The 23,948-nt window shown below is 43.2% G+C and overlaps 2 protein-coding genes across 5 annotated transcripts in view; both read right to left on the reverse strand.

Moving 5' to 3' along the window:
- Positions 1-208: 208 nt before the first annotated feature.
- On the reverse strand, positions 209-10,123 carry LOC144513049 (PI-PLC X domain-containing protein 1-like). 4 transcript variants are annotated; one of them, XM_078244115.1, is made up of 7 exons: positions 9,816-10,123; positions 8,841-8,977; positions 8,585-8,710; positions 7,590-7,745; positions 7,206-7,318; positions 6,572-6,642; positions 209-1,552 (listed from the first exon to the last, which is right to left on the reverse strand). In XM_078244115.1, the coding sequence occupies exons 1-7, from the start codon at positions 9,853-9,855 to the stop codon at positions 1,224-1,226; spliced, it is 972 nt and encodes a 323-aa protein (XP_078100241.1). In that variant the 5' UTR covers positions 9,856-10,123; the 3' UTR covers positions 209-1,223. The 4 variants fall into 4 exon arrangements, with proteins under 4 accessions (XP_078100241.1, XP_078100240.1, XP_078100239.1 ...); XM_078244114.1 differs by having other exon boundaries at positions 8,585-8,707; positions 9,826-10,122; XM_078244113.1 differs by having other exon boundaries at positions 9,826-10,122.
- A 4,659-nt stretch (positions 10,124-14,782) lies between these two features.
- The window catches only part of LOC144512991 (plakophilin-4-like), a 49,966-nt gene continuing 40,800 nt past the window's right edge, over positions 14,783-23,948 (reverse strand). Inside the window, exons 12-21 of the mRNA XM_078244030.1 lie at positions 22,824-22,941; positions 22,357-22,551; positions 21,193-21,366; positions 20,879-21,029; positions 19,736-19,928; positions 19,107-19,191; positions 17,953-18,070; positions 17,476-17,607; positions 16,730-16,803; positions 14,783-15,384 (exon numbers count right to left, since the gene is read on the reverse strand). Of these exons, the coding sequence (XP_078100156.1) occupies positions 15,121-15,384; positions 16,730-16,803; positions 17,476-17,607; positions 17,953-18,070; positions 19,107-19,191; positions 19,736-19,928; positions 20,879-21,029; positions 21,193-21,366; positions 22,357-22,551; positions 22,824-22,941 (1,504 nt within the window). The 3' untranslated portion in view covers positions 14,783-15,120. The remainder of the gene's footprint in view (positions 15,385-16,729; positions 16,804-17,475; positions 17,608-17,952; positions 18,071-19,106; positions 19,192-19,735; positions 19,929-20,878; positions 21,030-21,192; positions 21,367-22,356; positions 22,552-22,823; positions 22,942-23,948) is intronic.

Consider the following 23,948-nt stretch of genomic DNA (forward strand, 5'->3'; position numbering starts at 1 on the left):
TGTAAACTGATAATTTGTGTTAATTGATCCTGAGGCGTGGCATATCGTCACAGCCTTTTGACAATCAGCTGATTGAGGTAGTGATTGCTTCAGCTGGTGTATAAAAGCCAGGAGCTGTCATTCAGTTAGTGGCCTTTAGTTTGTAGCCATACGGTTTTTTGACCGCTGTTTCAAGGACTGCACAGAACAGAACGTGATTGAGTTGAAGTCGTTTTTTGTTACATCCTTTTATTTTGGCTCTGCTGTTACTGCTTGTACACCGTCTGGTAAGGACAGTTCATTTCTTCTGTGGAAAAGACAAATTCACGTATCACATTGAAGTTTGAATGATAAGGAAAATAAACATGAAAATAAAAGGAAAACTGGAGATATTGAGTCTTGTTTAAGCGCGTTGACCACGGCGCATTCCGAAGGTCAAAAAAGGGAGCAAAAACGTTGTCAGAAGGTTGCTCCCACAACCGTGAATACTTGATTCTGATTGGCTGCAGGGTGTCCATAAAAAAGTGATGTAGTACGCCTATTAAAGCAGTTCCGGTGAAACTGTTTACTGTTCTAAATGAATGCGCTACATTAAAACAAAAAGGAAATGTGAATCTGTTATTTCCAAAACTGTGTGGCGTTCAGTGCCTCGTCCTCTGAACACCACAGGATGGCGCTAATACGCATGCTGCAGGAAGTAAGTTACACTGCCCCTCTGAACTGACTTTGTTTCACAGAGAATAACGTTATCTCACATCCCGTTCACTGTTCAGGTCGCTACTTCAGGCGGCGGCCGACGGTAACGTTACACATCGCAGATCAAAATGTTTGTAAAAGTCGTTAATATTGTTTTTGGGGACAATGACATGGCTGATAGCTAGCTTGTCTTGTTCAACATACTGTCAAATTAGTTTTACTGATTGCCAACTGTACACAATGTTATTGACTGTGGATCTTGCTAGCATAGCGTTAGCTTTCTGGCTCGTAGCTAAGTGAAGGGTTGAGCGGACTATACAAATATCTCCCGTTGCTAAGGGAGGCAAGTCATATCTAAGGTCCATCCTATTTCCTGGAGGAGTGAACAACGTTTGCATTGCATAAGAACCTTATAGGATGGGAATGATTGTTCCAGGTATTAGTCAAACTGTCGGGCATAACCAGGGGAACAGAATTATTGTTTGGAAAAAACGACCAGAACGCAGTGCAGAAGCGCCCAGTGGAGAATCAGAGTTAGATTTGTTTTCCTATGTTGGCTCTCCAGTCTGTTCGCTATGACAACAGCCAATGACATGTGAGCAAGATGCTCCTGTCTGCGGCATCCTGCAGACAGGAGGCGTCGCCGCCAGCAGTTTGTAGTTGAGGCCAATCACGAGCGAGCAGAATGGACTGACGTCCACAAAGTCGCAGCAGAGAATGTTGACCCCGCCCGCCTGCTGTCCCGGCTGCTGCTCGCCCGCCCAGCGGAGCAGAAGGGATAGAGCCCTTGTCGTCATCTTCCTCATGTCCTGCAGGGGATGGAGGAGGACGTACGCAGCGTCTTCTGTCAGGTTCAGACCGCTGACGTAAAAACCAGCTGGAAAACAAACCGTCAGGAAACCAAATCAGTTTAAAACAGGGGGGGTCAAACTCAACTTCACTGGAAAATAAGAATCACACTGACACGTAGAGTTTAGAGTCCAGAAAGAGCGACAAAAAAGAGGCAGAAATGCTGGAAAAAAGTGACAAAAATGTTTTAAAAAAATGCTAAAATGTTTTTGACAAACTATGCGGGCCAAAATTTATTGAGAACCTTATTTGACATGCGGGCTAGATCACAATTAATGAGGGGCCGGATCTGACACGTGTGGTTTAAAAACTCAGTAAGGGAAGTGCTGCTTAGAAATACTTATATACTAATATTTGTATATTGTTTTTTGTGACAAACAGAACAATTACAACAGCAATAGTCTCACATTGCCAGACCTTCCTCCACCGCGCTGCGGAGGAGGGTCTGGTTAGTCCACACGTGCTCTGGTTTATTAGCATTTCTTTAAACCAATCACAATCGTCTTGGGCGGCACTAGCCACGGTGCCTCTGCTAAATAGTCTCGGGAAGGAACTTGTTTTGGTGGAACATGTGTACGTTCAAAAGTAGTTTTAGTCGTGCAACAGAAAACTCAGATTGGACAGATAGTCTAGCTAGCTGTCTGGATTTACCCTGCAGAGATCTGAGGAGCAGTTAACCATAGTCCTCACAAATCCACCAGAGGTTAGAACGCCAACACAAAAAAAAGCGGTCTTCCTCATCGGCGAAAAGAAGGACATGGGCGGAATATCCGGCGGCAACGGAGCAATCCCGAAAATGAAACGTGGTGGATATAGACCACAATCGCAATCCCTAATTATGTAAAGTGAGCTTCTCAAGAGCCAGACTTGTCGTTTTTCAACCACATATTCAGTGAGGGACAGCAGAGGGCGATAGAGCGCCAGGCGTGCAATAGACAGGTTCGAACCAGTTTTCCTTTCTGTAATTGTTAGTACACAATTATCAGGGTAAATGCTCAGAATTAGGGCTGTCAGCGTTAACGCGTTAATCGCGATGCGATTAAGGGCCGACGCAATGCAATTAATTGTTTTTAATCGCATGCCGGCATGCGATTTAATTTATTTTACACTTCACTCAGCTTTGTGTCGTGCCTAACGGCTACTATTTTGACCCTTTGGCGCTGCCGTACTTCTTCATAACACATCTTCTGCTGCAGAATGCAGGCAGGCTGCCGGTGTCGTGCCAAGGTACTTATCCCTGCCAGGATTTGTATCCCCTGGCCGCGCGCGTGCACTCGGAGCGGAGCTTCAGCCCCCCTACAGGTTGTCTCATTGGAACTACAGCTGCAGCTAAAAGTTACATAGTGGAAGACTCGACAGGGTTTTCCATAGTAATGGTCTCATTTATCTACATAAATACGTGTATTTGTCTGTTACATTAAGGCGACGTGTGAATTGTTTAATGCGTCGTTTATTATTTTGGATTAATCAACAGTGTTTTCCAAAGTTCCATATTGACATGCTCCTTAGCTATAGGCCTATCTACGTTAGTCATGCAGGTTAATGAACAATATTTTTTCATCGTCTTTGCTAACCCATCCCTTCCTGCCCTCTAACGTGGTTTCTGTTTTAATTTAATATGCCTTTTCAATTAACTGCTTTGTTCTCCTGTCTGCCATATAACTTACAGAGGGGATACACATTATATCAGGCTGTTTCTCACCTGATATGTGTATCCCCTCCCCTAACATGCAAAGGGTCTGTCCTGTCATCATGTGTGTTATTTTCTGACTTTACCAAGACACAGTAAACAACCTGAGATAATATGGAGATGTCTGCTGTTTTCTAGCAATAGTTACATAGGGGATACACAAAATATCAGGCCGTTTTTCACCTGATATTTTGTGTATCCCCTCCCCTAACATGCAAAGGGTCTGTCCTGTCATGTTTTCCCTATTTGGAAAACACTGTCGATTAATCCAAAATAATAAATGACGCATTAAACAATTCACACGTCGCCTTAATGTAACAGACAAATACACGTATTTATGTAGATAAATGAGACCATTACTATGGAAAACCCTGTCGAGTCTTCCACTATGTAACTTTTAGCTGCAGCTGTAGTTCCAATGAGACAACCTGTAGGGGCGCCGAAGCTCCGCTCCGAGTGCACGCGCGCTCCTGCGGCCAGGGGATACAAATCCTGGCGGGGATAAGTACCTTGGCACGACACCGGCATGGAGAAAGACAGCAGCAACACACTTCTGAATGGCGCGTTTCTTTTAAAAAAAAAAACTCCCGGACGGATCGTAGACACGTCGAAAGTCATATGCACATTGTGTAAAGCCGAATTAAAATATCACCGAAGCACGTCAAGCTTGAGCTACCAGCTACGAGCTAAGCATATTAACGTGACGCAGTCTGATGCTAGCGGGCTCAGGCAAAGCACTATTTTGGAGAGTGCTACTTGCCGACCTGTGGATGAAACCAAATCCAAAAAAATTACTACAGATCTTGCAAAACGGGTGGCAACCAACTGCAGACCTGTCAGCATCGTAGAGGACTCGGGTCTTAAAGACGTACTACGGTTGGCCTGTTCTGACCCGTCTTATACATGGCCGTCGAGGGGGACAGTAGTTTCACCATACACAGCCTGTATGACACGGAGGAAGCAGCTAAACTGGAACTGCTGCAAGGTCCAAACGCTGTCTCATTAACCGCTGATCACTGGACGTCAGTGAGTAATCAACATTATTTAGGAGTTACTAAACACTAGATTGACTCTGGCTGGACTTTGCACTCGTTTGCCTTAACGGTGGTTGTTAGCGTTACATCTCAGTCAATTGTTCTCAATCCTTGTTAAAAATGTCAAGGTTAAATGTCCTGCTGTGGCATCTGGTTTTTGGACCATTTTGTTTGTACTGTATAAGCAACGTGTTAGTGTTACATCTCAGTCAATTGCTGTGGTGTTTTAGTTAGGTACTTGGAGGAATTGTGTAATAATGACAGATTCACACATTGGTTTACAGTAAATAAATAATAGTCAAGTTCATAAAGTCACTTTCTTTGCATTCATTTGAGTCCCAATCAAGATCCACTGGGAAGAATTGCTTTCCATTGTTATTATGTACTTAAAAACAGTTCTGAAATGCAAAATAACAGAATTTTAATTGTGATAAAACATGCGATTAATCGCGATTCAATTTTTTGAATCGTTTGACAGCCCTACTCAGAATACATAGTTTTAGGGAATACAGGTATTGGGGAGGAGGTCATTTGACGCTCACATTCCTAACAGACAATGATTCAAGGTACCTTTGGTGAGTGTTGCCCTTAAAACATTGGTCATGTATATTCAGCGCTGGAAGAAGTATTCAGATCCTTTAATTCAGTATAAGTACACACCCCACTGTAAAAATACTCGGTTACAAGTAAAAGTCTTGCATTGAAAATGTTACTTAAGTAAAAGTATTTAAGTATCATCAGGAAAATGTAGTTAAAAGTATTAAAAGTAAAAGTACTCATTTGCAGAAAAAACTGGAAAAGATCAGAGTTGAAAGCGTAAAAAAAAAAACGCTTCAACAAGCGTGTTTAAAGCGTCAAAAAATGAGAAAAGCGTCCAAAAAAGGGTGTAAATCGTTCTGTTTAATTGTCTAATCCAGAGATCCTCAACATACTTTCTCGACTTAAAATTACAGCAACAATCGCTAAAAACAAAATCACGGTCCTCGCTAACCTTTCTTGACTTCAAATTATTCACCGTTGGTCGGCTACGGCCGCTGAACAGGCTACGCGGTTGTTTTGCCAAAGTTACATTGCATGCTTCCATGAGGAAGTCAAACTTGCGCTTTCTGCCATAGGTCTGTCAAGGTGGTTGTAAACAGCCGTGGCCAGCTTGCCTGGTCCTCCGGTAACGTTAGCAGTTATGGCGTGTTAGCATGGCGCCGTTAGCCAGGACCAGTCGGGATCACTTCACTGGCTGTGTCTTAATTGTTAGGGCTAGGGTTACTCTACTCTAACTCGGGTACTCCATATAATTCAATGTGAGTACACGAATGTTGAAATGACTGAAAATGCCCGTCCGTCCCTAGTACCCGTGATCAATTAGCCTGAAGCTAATGCTTACCTGTTCAGGAGGAAATTAGCCAACTCTGCGTCCTTTTGGGCTCTAAGCTGTCTCCATCTTTCAAATACATCTCCAATATTTACCCGGGGTTTTGTTAGAAACATGCCGGTTCTTTTAGGTCGGGGAGAATCTATCTCCGTTGATCTGTTTGTTTGCTGCTTCCATGGTTGTACTAACGTTACAGCTGTAGCGCGCTGGGTTTATGTTTTTACAGGTATCAGGTATTGACCTGGCTGTCAAACTGGACAGTTGATACCGATACCGATACCAACACACACACACACACACACACACACACACACACATTACGTCACGGAACGGAAATGTCAAAAGGAGAAAATACTGGCATTAAAGATAGTATTTCAACTTAGCACGTTTCCTTAATATCTGATGACGCTTTGGTATCATTTTTGGATTTAATACTATATATATATATATTGCATATTTCACCTTTAACTACAGTACTGGAGTAAATGTACTTCGTTACATTCCAACACTGTGTATATTAGGATTAAATTGATTTAATTTAACAGGAGTGATAAATTATCATTATCCAATTATACTTGAGTACTTTTTACTCCACGTTTGTTTAACAGCTATAGAGACTGATTGCTTATAAGTTTTTGTGTTTAGTAAAAACATATGATGCGTTGTTATAGATGAAAGTACCCAACATTAGTAGTCGCCTTTATCAACTTCATCATTAAAGTACCATTTACATATTGACACACTAATATTAATGATCCAGTAACAAGGGCCTTTCTGCATGATGACCTTTTGTACTTTTTATATATTTTCAGTGCATTTTGTTGCTAATACTTCTGTCCTTTAACCGCAGACCTTTAACTTGTGTTTTTTTTAAGTGTTTTTGTAGTCAAATATTGCCCGTTATTTTGTTACTTATTTCAGTAAATGATTGGAATTCTTCATCCACCTGCGTACCTGGTCTTCCTCTGTGCTGCTGGTCCTCCAAGTAGGCAATCACCCTCTTAGGATATGCGCTGTCGGCGTACCTGAAGATAGAGCGCCCCCCCCCCCCATTTCAATTACTTTTTATTTGATCAGGATTAACGTTATTGTCCCACAAGGTGGGGGAATTTGTCTTGGGCACTTGACCCATGCTGCAGCCATAAAAAAACTAAACACAACATGTACAACATGATATAAATACCATATAACTAGGATTGGGCATCGAGAACCGGTTCCAACTTGGAATTGTTTTCGAAAAAAATTGTTCCTTCGATCCTTCATTGGTTCCAAATTTAATATGCTCAGGTTTTTCGACCACCAGCAGGTGTTTGGTGTGTTGCAGCCGTGTTGCAGCTTGTTGTGTTGCAGGCAACATCTTTACTTTAGTGTGAATGCCCACTAAAGCAAAGATGTTGCTGCGGAAGGTTATTTGGAAGCCAAAATGAGCAAAACGTGTTTGATTCTGCAGCTAGCATTGTGTGACAATTGTCGGCTTCAGTTTGATTTTGTTGCATAAGGATACAAACACGGTGGGAAAACGCGTATATAGCTTTATATTAGAACTATTCGAGACACAGACCTAAAGCATCCCTGTTGTGTTATTTACCAGTAAGGTATTCCAGTCCACAGCTCGGGGTGCTGCAGCACCATCTGCTGGTTGCCATAGGAAACAATGACCTGCTGGCCTCTGGACCAACAGGAACGCAGAGTGGGAATGTCCTGAATGGAAACACAAGTGCACAGTAAGTATTCCAAAAAACTACCTTCTTTTTAATTTACTCAACTGTTAACTCTGATTCCTCCAAGCAGTCCAAAACCTAAATAAATACAATTTACAATGGAAATAAAACGGCACAATCCTCACATTTGAGAAGCCGGAAGCAGCAAATGTTTGACATGTTGGCTTAATAAATGATTGTGAATTAATTCCCTTTGATCAACTAAAATAGATTCATGTCAGAATCTTGGACGTTCTTCCAGCAGAGTTTACCTGTGAGGAGCAGAGTTTCTTTCCGAACAGCGTGATGATGTACTCGGTGAGGTTGAAGTGATCTTCGTCGGTTAGCGATTCAAAATGCGAGCAGGAAATGACTACGATCTCTTTCGGATGAGCGTCCAACCAGGTAGCCAGTTCGTCCAGAGCCTCCTGCGCGCGCACACACACACACACACACACACACACACACACGTTTCTTCTCAGTACGCTTTATCTACGATGTTTTAATTTCCGGGATTGTTAACGTGCCACCGGAGATTCCGGTGGCCTCTAGCTCACCCAGTAGAGTGTGCGCCCCATATAGGCTGAGGCCCTGTTTACACGAATACGCTTGCGTGTGAAAACGTAAAAATTATTTTATCAGATGTGCTTTTCGTTTAGACGGCGACGACATTTTTGGGGCTTAAAAATGTGAAACCACCCTCCACGTTACACCGTCGCGTTCCCGTCTAAAGTGTATTAACGCACTGTGTGTGTGTGTGTGTGTGTGTGTGTGTATGTTAACTATATTCGTGGGGTCCAAAAACCGGGAATACAGTATACTTGTGGGGTCCGGACAGCTTTGTGGGGCCAAAATGCTGGACCCCACAAGTTTAAAGGTCTGTTTGAGGGTTAAGACTTGGTTTTAGGATTAGGGTTAGAATTAGGTTCTGGTAGGGTGAGGGTAAGGGTTAAGGTTAGGCATTTAGTTGGGATGGTTAAGGTTAGGGTAAGGGGCTAGGGAATGCAGGTCTTGCCGGATGTCCCTCACCTTCCGCTTAGCCCCGCCCACGATGATTGTGATTGGTTTAAAGAAATGCCAATAAACCAGAGCACGTTTTCCTCCCATCCAAGAATGCTGTGTGGACTAGCCAGACCTTCCTGTGGAGGAAGGTCTCGACATGCGAGACTACTTCTCAGTAGCTGCTGTAACTCAAGTCTTTTCTTGCGGTTGTGTGTCTGTGGTTCAGTGTAAATCCCATTTTAAACTCTGGACTGAGTGTGCGTACCTTCACAGTTATGAGTGTGTAAATGCCGTGGGCGAAGAATAATTTGCTGCCTCCTGCTGGCTTCCTGGCGATCCGCAGGTCCAAAAAACGGATACCGAGATCACATTGATCACTGAGGACCGACTGCTACACACACACACACACACACACACACACACACACACACAAACAAAAAAAAGAGAATAAATATGATAATAATTTCCCTGCCCCTAACTTGGGGCTCGACTAACAGTAAGGTACATGTGTGCTCCTGTACCTGTGTGGTGGCCCAGCGGTAGACACAGGGTCGGGTCCAGCAGGGGAACAGCCTGTCGATGACTCGGAGGAGACAGGGCTGTGATCTCAGGACCGGAGAGGAGACATCCAGACAGAAAGACATGCTGTCATGGCTCCCTGTGGTGAGAGACGGACAGCAGTCAGCAAGGGTGTAACTTTTGGGTTCAACATTAGGGGGGGGGGGTTGAGATCTCCACATATCTAGCGAAAATGTTTCTTTCAACATTAGGGGGGGAATTATAATCGGGGGGTCTGGGTCGTCCCCCAGGAAATTTTAAGCATCAAGTGCTTCATTTTCTTTCCATTTTTATGCAACAATTTGTGTCTTTTCTGCATGCAAATGTCTTTATTTGTGTAAATATTATATTATATTAATATATTAGTGCGTAGTTTCTGCCGCCCCCATGAGGAACTCTAAGTAATGACAACAACACTGTCGGCGCGTCCTCATGATACAAGCCTTCCGTGATCGCGCAATCAACTTTTTCGGATGCAAAACATTACACGTGTTTCGGAATGTTTTTCTGAGGAATTATGCACATCTTTACAACAAACACACAAGCATTTTTAACGCTGACTTCATTCCCCCGGTCAGTTTTCATTATTGGGAGGGTTGTAACCCCCCCCCCATAAATTACGCCTATGGTAATAAGACATAAAGTATATGCCCCAAAAGTGTGTGGACACCCCTGTCGGGGTTCTACAATGTTGCACGCTCCAAAGATGCATTAGGGGCTGAGCCCCCCTAAAGGTCTGATCCTAGAGTCGCCCCTGCACTGATGCCCGAACCAAACGGGCAAGTTGGATGTTATATTTACCTGCCCGACATGGCGTTTTAACGCTAGTTGCCCCGGGCCATCCCTTCTTTTTTTAACCCTGCCTGTCCAAAATAAAATCCCAGTTTGCCGGACTTCCCCCCCAGTCTCCCCGGTGTTTCTGTTTTACTGGGTTTTACCGGGTTTTACCGGGTATGGCCAGGTTCCACAGCGGGACATCCAGCAGGCGCTCGGGCAGACGTGACATCCAATCCGGGTTCCCTCCGACCTGTAACGTTAACGTTAGCCGCTCTTCGTCTTCCATGTTCATCACCGTAAATAATTTGCTGGTGTACTTTTTCGCTACTCAACTAACGTCAAACATTTACTGCTTTCATGACGAAAGTTCCTCTTCCTTGTTGCTTGTTTACAATTGCTTCCGGTATATAAAGCTAGGAGCTAAACCATAGAGCTAAACCTTCTTATATACTATTAAAGAAAGGCTAAACCAACCTAGCACTTCCTGTGACATTCTTCAAAATAAAAGCGGTATGTTACGCGACGGAATTTTTTTTTTTTTTTTTTTTAGAATTCAATTTACAAATATTCATCACATCACAAACATAAAAACACACATAACTAAGTGCAAATAATATAATATGAAAGTAAATATGAAAGTAACAATTTAAAAAAGATACATAAGTAAAGAAGAGACAGACTTGCAAACTTCATTAATGATACTGACCATCAGTTCTTAATTAAATAATTTTGAGTAGCTATCAGTTATTAAAATACCTTTCTCATTTGTTACCAATTTAAGAGACTCAAAATATGTCAGTTTCAATTTGAATAGTTTAAAATTAATCATTAAACCTTTTATTCAACAGAACAGAAGTCTGACGTCACGTGAAAAGGGCCTATAGAGCTCAACAGTCCCGCCCCTCCTCCGAGAGACCTTGGGTTCCGGAAGTAAATTTCCCATTAATTTCTTCCATTGACGTCTGGAAAAATCCGTACATAAAGAGTTTTAGGCCCCGTTTACACAATGACGCTCGCGGGTGAAAACGAAAAAATATTTTATCGGATGTGCCTTTCGTTTATACGCCGACGGCGTTTTTGGGGCTTAAAAACGCAAAAAAAGCGAAACCACCCTCCAGAGTGAAAATCTTAAACGCTCCACCGTTGCGTTACCGTCTAAAGGGTAAAAATGCAAAAGTCTGAAGACAGCGGGGTGGAGAGAGACGAGGAAAAGGTGTCCAGGTAGTCTGTTGTTACGGAGTAGGCTACAGAAATTATAGGCTCCTGTTATCTAAAAGATTTTCAATGTAATGGCTCAATATTTAAATGATTTCGACAATGTGGATAAGGTTGTTATAGTTCGATGACCATATATAGGCTATTCATTTGAGCCAGAGTAGGCGACAACGTTGGATGAAGAGAAAGAGAGAGAGCGAGTGCCAGCGGGCGGAGGAGGGTCTGCTTCAGCCTCCTCTGCCCGCTGGCCGCTGCCACTGAAGGGCTGCGAGGCTCAGGATATTGGTAGCGCTCCCGTGGGTGCTGCGCTGTGGCTCATCACGGTCGACTGTGCCGGTCATCGTCAGACAAACATGCAACTCCACCTCCTCGTCTTTCCAGACGAGCTTTTGTTGTTCGCTTCGACATGTTTTGAGCTACTAAGGAGAGAAGTAGAAGGAAGGTTCTACGTAGGCGATCGCCTCGGTGGTGTTGTGTGGCAGTGGCACCTAGCCGCCTGGCGTGCAAACTACATCGAATTTCACACACTTTTGCGTCACCATATGCACGCAGATTTCCCCCCCAAAACTCTCGTCTAAACGCGGAATATAAAGTGAGAACGCAACGCCACTTTTGCGTTTTCTCTTCAGATCGTTTCCGTCTAAACATAGCCTTAGACCGTGCCTTAGGCTAACCAGACGGTACGTGACTCATAAGCATACAACATATCATTTAGACTGAAAAAACGAACAGAAAATCCCAAAAAAGTCAAATGTACGAAACTGTGTACATAGTTTCATTATCGAGCGAAGGAACTACTCATCCCATAAACCACCGCGCAACACTGAAGAAAGGAAGCTACGTTAGTTTAGCTAACAGCTAATTCGGCTAACCGCTAGCTGTGACAGCATCTAATAACTTTAAAAGACCCTCAAAATAAAACCTGAAAATAACCGTTAAAATATATAACGGCCGTTACGTCAGCTGTAGACGGCTTCACCCAGTGTTAAGTTTGAGTTCACGTTATTTTAGACTGAATCATGCTGTCAGATAGCGGTTAGCCCAATTAGCTGTTAGCTAAACTAATATTAGCTGGAACCGATCGTGTTTTGTGCAGAAACAGGATTATCATTTTGGGCATGCGCATGACGGATCGTGCAGGCAGCTCCCCCTCCTCACCAGCATGAGTTCCACCAATCAGAGGCATCACTGTGGGATTGTTCAGGATTGTGGGTAATGGAATACTTATCCAAGACATCGCGAATAAAAGACATTTATCTCAAAACAAGGTTGGTTCATGAACTTTTGGCATCTATATGAGCATATACAATCGCTTATTCATGTTGTAGCTGGTTTTAAATCTACCATCGATTATCATTAGTATATTTTATGGCTTATACTCCAATTTGTCAATGGAGAAATTGCATTGTATCTTTACTTCCGGAACCCGCTGTGGGCGGGACTGTTGAGCACTATTGCTCTCCGTACCATCCAGAGTCGGTCTGCACCGGACTCTCCCGGTGAATTTTAACGGTATAGTATTTAAATATTAATATCAGAAAATCCCACAAACAGACACACAATACAAAATTATTGAAAAACGTCACTTTTTTTCAACCCCGTGCATTCACCTCATCATGATGAACATTTTGAGTTTGCTAAAATGTTTTTTTGTTTGTTTTGGCCGTGGCATCATATCTCTGAATATACCTACAACTGATGCAATTAAAGCTAATAAAAGATATATCTATTTAACTTTCACTTTTGTCTTTTTTTTCCCCCCCCCGTCAAAATAAAAGACTTTCAGATATCTCGTCATGATATAATCTTTAATCCCTATACATATCTCCCTCTGTAACATTGCACATTATCATCAGTTTTGGACAGAACAGACAGACGGCATATTTTGGTCAGATCACAAGTAAATTAATAAAAAGAATCAATAAATAAAAGAAAAAATTCTTCACACAATCACATATAAAGTTCTACATATTGAATACAACAATGTAACAGGACGGTTAAACCATTGTTTCTGTACAAATATATTTTCACATTTTTCACATACTTTGATATTACTGCACTTCTGGTCAACATACAGAAAAGCAAAAGGTCACCGATGTAACCCCGGTTCTCTGAGTCTTTAAAGGTTCGGTAAGTTTCTCCAAACCTGGGTCAAATCATATTTAGTTTTGAGAGCAACTGTTTTTTTTTTGGAGTAGTGGTTGTATTTCCTGCAGCAGGAAAACTCAAATAGTTTAATCACTATAAACAGTAAATGGTATTTGTCCCAGGTGTTGTCTTTTTACAGGATCTCTCAGTCTCGACAAGTTCTTTTTCTCTCATATTCACGAGGATGCTGGCGAACAATATTTATGTTATAAACCCAACAAACTGCACATTTTTGCCGCAGAGAAAAATGGAATCAGTTGACCTAAACAAACACTCTGGTAAACAACAAGGTCAGGACTGGGTTTCTCTTAAAAAAAAGCACCATTTGACTATGGAAAAGATGCCAAGTCCATGTCCATAGTAATGCAGATAAAAGTTCAAATGTTTGTTGTGAGACTTCCTATTTTTACATTTTTATTTTTCCAATAGTTTCTATACTGAAGTGTATATAGTAGAAACATGTTTGGAGCTCTTACCGAGATCGCTGCAGTTGGCAGTCAGCGAAACAAGCTACAATGTAAGTTATGGGGTATTTTGCAGCTTGTATTTACCTTCACAAAAGTGTTTGTTTTGCTGCTGACAGGCTCAGATTATTATTCTAAGTGTCTGACAAATGGAAAGGATTTCTAAGGAGGTCGACCTTTCTGTTAAAGAGTAAGATCCTTTTTTTTTAAACATGAAGACATCCGGGAAATTGCGTTTAATAACCCACCAGACTCCATGTAAATAAACATAATTTTAGCATCGTAAAACACACTTCATTCAAAGTCGACAGAAACAAAATAAAACTATGAAAGCCATTTTGGTTAGTCTTTTACACTTTTTCAACCATCACTACTCTAGTTTTGGTTGAAATAAAACCGATTTACATGTGAAAATGTGTTGGCTCTATACACGCTAATAGTATTGTTTTGTAAAGTAAAAGAAATGGTTCTGATTGTATCTGCATTACTGTGCACATGGCCTAAATTAGTCAAAAGCTGCACATGGCAAAAACCAAGCCCCCGGTCATTCAGTAAGTACAGTTTTCAACACAGATGCACACACACACATTCACATGCATCCTCAGCCTTTTACACACAACCAGGGTCCAAAATGAAGTTTTTTGTTCAGCCAAATGGCTAGTGAATGTTCAAATTTTACCAGCCACTCGATAGTTGAATTATTTAAGGGAACCCAACATGTCAAGCCCCTTGAGGGTTTTCTGGGTTTCCTTTGCGTGTTTTTTTTTTTACTTACTTTGTCATACAGTATATAGTATACGCTGTTGTTGTTTTTTTACATGTGCTTAATAAATCAAATCATAAAAGTCAATAGATTACCATTGTTTTTTTGGCTGGCGAGCCACTTGGCTGGTAGATGGTGCTGATTTTGGGACCCTGCACACAACCACACAGCGCACCCACCCGCCGACAACGTGCACCACCCCACACACACACACCCACAGAAACAGAAGCTCGACATACACAGCAGGGGGTGCTTCTCATGTCGCTTATCTGATAGCTCCTCGACTCCTCGGCTGAACTGGAAGTTGTCCCGTCCCTCCTCGGTGAAGGCCGTCTCACAGCTCTCGTTTCTGCCCCGAGGAGCTATAGACGAGGACACACGAGAGCAGCCGTCCTGGAAGCCCTGCAGCTGAAGGAGTTGCTAACTGTGTGTGTGTGTGTCTGACTGACTGTACGTGTGTGTGTGAGTGAGACTGTGTGTGTGCGTGTGTGTGTGTGTGTGTGAGACTGTGTGTGAGACTGTGTGTGTATGCGTGTGTGTGACTGACTGTATGTGTGTGTGAGTGAGACTGTGTGTGTGAGACTGTGTGTGTGTGTGAAACTGTGTGTGTGAAACTGTGTGTGTGAGACTGTGTGTGTGTGAGTGAGACTGTGTGTGTGTGTGTGTGACGAATTCACGTGACGTTTCAGAGGAAAGGAAGCCTCATCCCTCTAAAACACAATTTCTCGGTTCCTCTCTCCTCCCGTGATTTCCTCGCGTCTCTCCCGTCCCTCCTCGGTGGGAGGGACTAAGACGCGAGGGGGGGGGCAAGTGGAGGAGCCGAGGAGGCAATTTAAGCGACACCAGAAGCAGCTACGGTGTCCATTTTGTGTCTAGTTACACCCAGGAGTCGGGGGAGCCGGTGAACTTGTTGGCCCTGTTTGAAGGCCTCCGTGTGGTGGAGTAGAAGTCCACGTAGTTGGTGTTGGCGTTGGCTTTGAACTGGAGCGACTGGCCGGCGTAGCCGTCGGGGGAGGACGGGGTCAGGTGCGCCGGCTCGTCCTCGTAGTGCTCCTCACCGTAGCCCTGCGGGGACGACAGGTAGATCCGGTAGCTGTTGTAGTTCTTCCCGTCGGGTTCGTCGTAAAATGGCTCTGTGTGCTGGGAGGGGAACAATAATTACAATTTGTATTTTTTTTATTAACACATCACACACATCAGGAGAAACTGAACTTCGTTTGAGACGTGCGAGATCTCGCAACAGGGAAGCTAACGTCAATTAACATTGGTGAACAGCATAACAAAACTAATCTCTGTGACGCCAAATATGTCTTTTAGCTGTGTAAGTATCTAAAGCTGGCAAAGGAAAATATTAATAAATTATAGAAATATAACTTTTCGTCCATCCACACGACTTTCACTATACGTTCAAACGAGGCCACGCCCCTTTAGGAGACAGGAAGTGAGGACCGTTTCATACCATTGGCGATGCTTGAAATGCACTTTATTATCTTTAGTAACAAGGATCTTTGGTAATATCGATGTATAATCTTAAAAATAAGCTCTTTCTATTTCTCTTTAAAAATCCACTTTTGCTAGTTTGACGGTGGTAAAAAGGGTCCGTGTGCCGGGCGTGTGGTTCTAAAGGGTTGTTCTAAGTGTCTTCATTAATCAGAGGTGTGTTTTGGGCGTAACATGCAATCAACCAATCAGAGATCATCTCCCATTCCCTGGAGCGTTTGGACCTTGGAGCATTGCTGTTATGATGGAGGATTTACACCGTAATATTTGTATTTGTTTATATGATTGACTGTTTATATCTTCTGCATGTGTGTGTGCTGCTGTGCGTCCCTGTGTGTGTAACAAGCGTAGTGTGCGCGCGCTGTGCACGAGCCTTTCACTAATGCTCTGTTAAAATAACAACGAAATGCTGCGTTATTGACTTTAGACCAGGTTTTTGTTGGTCGATGGCGCGATCACTTCCCGCTGCCTCAAGATAGCAATACGCCCAGAATGCACCTGAACACACCTCCCTGTAAGACCAGCACGCCCAGAATGCACCTGAACACACCTCCCTGTAAGACCAGCACGCCCAGAATGCACCTGAACACACCTCCCTGTAAGACCAGCACGCCCAGAATGCACCTGAACACACCTCCCTGTAAGACCAGCACGCCCATGGGCGCAGAGATGGGCTCAGGTGCATTTGCTGTTTAAACGATGCGGGCGCTGGACGGGAAACTGACAACTGTGTGTCTGTGTGTGTCTGTGTGTGTGTGTGTGCATGCGTGTGCGATTGATTGATTTCTACTTGATTGATGAGCCAAAGTATGGAGGACTAAGAAAACCCAGAAGAAATTGACATTTGAGAAGATGGAAAAAGTCAGTTTTTTTTGCATTATCTCCTAAAGCACAACTTGTGCTGATTTTTTTCCTATTGATCGACCAATGAATCTCAGCGCTGGTAAAACGTGTTTGGTGTTGGACTTACAGCTTGTAATCTTACCTGGGACCTTCTCAAATCCTCTCCCGACTGGGAAGAATATGTCCGAATGAAATACGGAGTTTTCTTCTCGGACCCTGAAGTGGAGGAAACAGGAAGGAGGAAAAACATGAGCCCAAACACAGGTGGAAATATGACTTTTCAACAGCGGTGGAAGAAGTATTCAGATCCATCCTACTTCAGTAAAAGTACTAATACCACACTGTAAAAGTCCTGCATTAAAAATGTTACTTAAGTAAAGGTCTGTAAGTATCATCAGCAAAATGTAGTTAAAGTATTAAAACATTGTAGAAAGTGTAAAGGATCCAACCAGCTGTGTGTTTAATGGTCTGATCATCTCAGCTGGACTTGTAGGTCGTTATATTGTTGGCTAGTTTACTTTAGAATAAAACATCAGATTTTATAACTACATGTGTTTTGTGTGCAGGAATCTTAATGTGTAAAGTAACTAGTAACTAAAGCTGTAACAGATGAATGTAGTGGAGTAAAAAGTACAATATTTCTCTCTGAAATGTAGCGGAGTAGAAGTAGAAAGTGTCAAGTACAAGTACCTCAACATTTGGACTTAAGTACTACTTGAGTAAATGTACTTAGTTACATTCCACCGCTGCTTTTCAACAGGTCATAATTTGGTGTTAACCTGGCAGCGAGTTTGCGTGTTAATAACTATGGATCCCATGAGTCAGTGGTTACAGGAACACCGTGCATAGACCCCGGAGGGACGCCACAATATACTAATCAACACGAACCTGCGAACGGCTGTTTGTGTAAACTGTTGTCTCCGTAATACGTGTCGAGTTGCATAGATGACTGTGCTCTCTGATAGTTTGAACTGTGTCTTCGTATCCCGAGCATCGCCGGCGAGGACGTTGCACTGCCACCTGAGGGGCGGGGGAAATAAAGACGAAAAAAACAAGAATTATTTCAGAATTTACAGTTACAGATGCAGTCCGATGTGTTGTTTAAATTAGGGGGTCGACCGAGGCTGGTTTTTCAGGGCCGATATTGATACCGATTATTGTGTGCAGAAATTTTAATGTGGCATGACACGGGAATAAAACTAACGGACTAACTATAGATGTATACTTTCTTACTTCATAGGATTTTCCTTGTTGTTTGATAAGGATGTAATCTGTTTTTAGACACAACATGAATGCTGTTTGACCTCACCCCCCCACCAAATAAGATAAGGTAAGTCTTTATTGTCTTGGAGAAATTCGTCTCACCTGATTGGATGACGGGGGACATCTGCAGCGGGCCGGTGGGCAGGGTCGGCTGGGAAAGGTAGCGGTCTCGCTCCAGCGTGGAGACAGGAGTGACAAAGTGAGTGTAGTTCCAGCCATCCTGCACACACACAGTTCATCAGTTCAGTTAGAAATATTCACACATGTGCATAACAAATTATAAGCATGCATTTTAGTGCAGGGACTCAAAAACTACAAACTACCATGGGTAGTTTTTTTTTTTAAATCAAGATAATAAGTTAAAGGGTAACTTCGTTTTTTTTTCAACCTGGACCCTATTTTCCTATGTTTTTGTGTGTAAGTGACTGATGGGAACAACAATCTTTGACATTGGTCCAGTATTAAGCGAGAACTCTGCAGTCGGCAGTCAGTTAAACAAGCTACAATGTAAGTTAAGAGGACAATTGCGCACTTTCTATTTACGTCCATAACAGTGCTTGTTTGCAGCTGACAGTCTCAGATTAATATTCTAAGTGTCTGACAACGTTATGGAAAGGATTTCTAAGGAGGTCGACCTTTCTGTTAAAGAGTAAGATCCTTTTTTTAAACATAAAAACATCTGCCAAATTGCGTTCGCTAAACCCACCAGACTTCATGTAAATAAACAGTAATTTAAGCATAGTAAAATACACTTCATTCAATGTCGACAGAAACAAAATAAAACTACGAAAAGCTGTTTTGGGTCGTCTTTCCTCTCTTCCAACCATCACATCTATGGTTTTGGTTGAAATAAACACATAGTTTAACGATTTACATGTGAAAATATGTTGGTTCTATACACGCTAAAAGTATTGTTTTTTTTAAATGGAGTCTGGTGGGTTTAGCGCTAGCGACCTCAGAGCTGTTTCTGGTTAAACAGAAAGGTCTCAAAGAGGTTTTAAAGGTCTATCTCTGTAGGGATCCTTTCCATAATGTTATCAGACACTTAGAATATTTAGAAAACAGCACTTTTAGTGGACGCAAATTGACGATGCGCATTTGCCCTGTAAGGTTACATTGCAGCCCGGTCTGTGGCTGCCGGTTACAGCGTTCACACTTAACACTGGACCAATTTCAAAGATTGTTGTTCCTATCGGTCACTTATAAAAAAAAAAGAGGGTTTATCTTGCTTTCTAGACATTCCTGCTGGTACCGACCTGTTTGTAGAGGTTCCTCAGCTCTCTGTACTGCCACAGCGTGTTCAACACCTGCGCTGCCGCCTTCACAACCTTCATCGAGTACCTGCCGAATCAAGACGCACGCCGCATGTTAACACATGAAGTCGTTTCACACATCACAAAACTGTAACGCCAGTAAGATACTACTAAAGTACATTTTTTTCTGACAAAATGACTCAAAAGTCACTGGAAATCCTTTTCTACATGATTTATACGTTTTCTTTAATATCGCAATATCAACCTGCGCAATAAACACATCGCGAAAGGCTGCGACATATTGCGCAAGAAACTCAGATTTTCTGTGTTAGTTGAGAGAAAATATCAGCAGAAAAAGACACTTTAAAGTGTAATGTCAACAATTAAATGAATGAATTAAACTCAACAAGCAGTTTGTTGTATTTTTGCAGAACACTGGAAGCAGCAGAACTGAGAACACTTTAATATCTGTTCATTTATTGCAAATATTATCAAGATATTCAACATTTTGCATATTTTCCATATCGTGCAGCAAAATAAAAATAAAAAAAAGACGTGTTTTGCAGAGACTTGAACGACTTGATGAACCCCGCGAACAGATTTCCCCGTGACGTTTCTTGACCATTTCCTACCCTTTCCCCCGTCCTTTACTGATGTCCACCAGCTTCTCGATGCCTCCGCTGTCGGCCAGAGCTTTGGCGTTCTCCATGTTGCGGCTGGTGACCTCGTGCAGCGTGCAGCAGACCGACGCCACCGTCTCGTCCGACAGCGCCGTCGGACTGCCGCCGGGCAGCCGGTTCACCAGATCCCGCATGGCGTACTTTCCTGCAGGAGGAGACGCAGAACATGGACTTCATTTAGACTTTGTCGTAAAACTTGTGAAGCTTTACAGACACGGTCAAAAGACGCTGCCTCCGTGTTGCTCACACTGTCTGTGCTTCATATCTCTGTGCAGATAAAAACTCAACTTATTACTTTTACCTACAATACAACTGTTATCACGCTTTCAAAATTCAGTCTGGAATAAATGGACTTACTGTGGTGTCCAGCGGTGGAAGAAGTATTCAGATCCTTTATTTAAGTAAAAGTACTAATACCACACTGTGAATATACTCTGTCACAAGTAAGAGTCCTGCATTGAAACTGTTACTTAACTAAAAGTATGTCAGTGTCAACAGAAAAATGTACTTAAAGTATGCAGAAAAATCCTCCCATTGTAGAAAGTGTAAAGGATCCAACCAGTTGTGTGTTTAATGGTCTGATCATCTCAGCTGGACTTGTAGGTCGTTATATTGTTGGCTAGTTTACTTTAGAATAAAACATCAGATTTTATAAACTACATGTGTTTTGTGTGCAGGAATCTTAATGTGTTAAAAGCTGTAACAGATGAATGTAGTGGAGTAAAAAGTACAATATTTCTCTCTGAAATGTAGCAGAGTAGAAGTAGAAAGTGGCATGAAAAGAAAAAGACTCAAGTAAAGTACCTCAACATTTGGTACTTAAGTACTGGAGTAAATGTTCTTAGTTACATTCCACTACAGGGTATCTGTACTTTTACTGGAATAAAAAGCTCAATAATTCACAATATAGTTGGATGAAATACCGTACATTAAGGAGTCTGTTAGCAGAAGCATGTTTCTCTGTCTTAAAAAAAAAGACATATGATGTCATATAAAAAAAAAAAAAACTAATTGTGTGTGAAGATGATCTTTTCACAGTTTGAGTTTCAGGAATCAGTCTGTTGATTGTGTGTGTGTGTGTGTGTGTGTGTGTACCTATTAGCTCCTTGTTGCGGCTGTCCAGCGCCATGTTGCGGAGGGTGGTGGCGACGGAGCAGACCACCCGGTCGTTGTCCATCCTCAGCAGCTCCACCAGGATGGGCAGACCTTTCTCTTTACGCACCGCGGCTCGGATGTAGGCCGAGAACTGGACGGACGGACCACAGACACACACACACACACACACACACACACACACACAGTTTTATTACCTAAATATGTTAACAAAAATACAGTTTCTAAACCTAACTCCCTAGTATAAACTAAAGAAAAACAGGAGAAAACATGGTCAAACTTTCCCAGCGTCCTACCTTCCAGTTGCCGGCGGAGAGGTTTTGCAGCGAGCCTGCGGCGCCCTCCAGCGTGGCGGGGTTGGAGCTCTCGGCCAGCAGGTTGAGGTACGGCTTCACCACCACCGGGTGCCACAGTAGCTCCGCCCCCCTCAGAGGCTGGGAGAAACCCGGGATCGGCCCCACGCCGTCCCACTGTGCCGCACAAACGCACAAGTACACACGTGGAAAATATTGGAAAATGTGTTTGTTTTTTTTAATAGTATTTTTTAGGCATTTTAAGCATTGGATAGACAGGACAGCTTTAGATAGGAAATGGGGAGGGAGAAGGGAATGACATGCAGCAAAGGGCCCCAGCTCGGAATCAAACCCACGGTTGCTGCGGCGTGCCACTGAAACGTACATTTTGTACACCCCACCCACCATCTTTTTCTGAACCTAACTGTCCTGTTCTCGTGCCGCACGTCAGTTAAAGGACAATTCCGGCGCAAAATGAACCTAGGGGTTAATAACATATGTGTACCGAGTCGACCGTTCTCTGGGATTTGTTTTCATGCTAATCGAGTGCGTCTCTAGCTTGAAACAAGCTACCGCAAACCGGTGATTAGCTTCTAACGCTATTCGTAAATCGCTATTTCTACACCACTAACAAGGCTCGAAATAGCACCCCACTTCCACGGTAGCATGATGAGGGTCCCTACATGTAAACCGAAGCATTGAGAACTTTGTAAGTGTACAGACTGTTTATTAAAAAGATAGATTATAAAGACAGTAGCGTTGATGTTTACATGCGGGCGCCATCTTGGGAAAACAGTCATGACCAGTCGAACCACGAACGCTGTGTTTGAGCTATGTTACTGGTTACACGGTGTTCGTCGGTAGTATAATGTGGGACCCTCATTATGCCTCGTTAGTGGTATAGAAATAGCGATTTACCCTCTGCCCCGAAAGCTAGCGTTAGCAGCTATTAACCGGTTCGCGGTAGCTTGTTTCAAGCTGGAGACACACTCGATTAGCATGAAAATGTCCCAGAGAACGGTCGACTTTTTGCGTCAATAACAAAAACGCCAAAGGAACCCGGCCAAGCGTCGCTTTTTGACGCGATGGGAGTGAGATGGTGTATATTCTCCTCCATTTCCCAGATTCTTCCAGCACCTCAACACCCCCCCCCCTCCGAGTTGGTACCTTGTCGTCGGCCCAGCCGCCCCTCTTCCGGCCGCGCCTCCTCTTGCCCCAGCAGAGGTAGTCCAGCTCCTTGGCCGGCGAGGAGAAGCCCAGCAGGGTGTCCAGCTCCGGGTTGCCGAGGAGACGAGAGGAGGGCATCTCCACCTCGAGCCGGTATGACAGGTTCCTCAGGGTGCACACGCTGTTCTCCACGATCTGAGAGATGTAAAAGTCAAAATATCTCGGGCATTGTCCGCAAAACCTACAAACCATGTAATCCTACACTCTGACAAATAAAACAAATAAAGTTCTGGCAGCTTATTACCCGGACTTTGCCCCGTGGCCTAATTAAAAAATGAAATTATAGCTACAGTTATAAATACAGAACATTCTGTTAGGCCTATATAAAAATCACCACTTGGGTTAGAATAAGTCTCCTAGGAACAAATTGTGACATAAAGTAAGAAAAACGTGTGTTTTTGCGGCACCTTGCTGTCGTAGTCGGAGGTGTTGACGCAGGCTTTGAGGACGTGAAGCAGCGAGTCGACCAGACCTTCACAGCAACGCAGCTGACTCCTCGCCTCCTCCCCTGCTGAGCTCAGGTTCCTCACACACACACGTAGCACGCACACACACACATACGCACACACACGCACGCACGCACACGCACACACGCACACACACACACACACACACACACACACACACACACACACACACACGCACACACGCACACACACACACACACACACACACACACACACACACACACACACACACACAGAGTGTTCAGACTGAGGTGCAGTGTGTGGATTTCCCCACAGGGTGGCTTAAAAACCTGCCCAGATACAAGTAAAGGAGGGAGCCGATTCTCCAATAGGAACCTGCAACTGCCACTAATGGAGAGCTGACATGAAGACGACTGCACAACAGCACATGACCCCCACAATGCATTTCTATACCATCAATCCACAGCCTGAATGCAGATACAAAAATGCTGGAGGCTTCTGGCGAGAGGGATGCAGTTTATCTGCAGCACAGAGCCATTTAAAGCTATTTAAAGAATCACCAGTTTGTGTACAGCCAAGATCAACGATGATTAATGAAGCCATTCAAATTCATTTTGTTCAGTGACTAGTTCAGGAAACACACCTGGACTCAGTCCTGATTGGCTCCTGACAATACATAAAGAATGACTGGCACCCGTCCAATCAGGCCAGTCTGCAGCATGTGAAGCGGGAAGCACTCTGTTAAATCCATTTTTATTAAGAAATGAGACTGGATTTGTGTAGTTTTGGGACAGTTTAAAGCACAAACTCTCGCCAAAATGCAACCTAGGGTCTTTTTGTGAATGTACCCGAGTCAAACTTTCGTTTAAACGAATAATTAGGACGGAAGGGCCACTTTTAAGATTGACCGTATTCTCGTTTTTTCGGTCAAATGGCCTTTTGAATGGGAGTGCTAAGGGGCACTTCTATGATCGCATCAAAATCGTTATTTTTAAACCACTAAGAAGGCTCGACACAACATGATACTTTGCTCCAAGTATCACCAGGGGCTCTACACATGGACTCAGCATTGGGAACGTTGTTTGTGTTCACAGAGTCTAATAA

Source organism: Sander vitreus, chromosome 24, assembly GCF_031162955.1.
Source record: "Sander vitreus isolate 19-12246 chromosome 24, sanVit1, whole genome shotgun sequence".
NCBI lineage: Eukaryota > Metazoa > Chordata > Actinopteri > Perciformes > Percidae > Sander > Sander vitreus.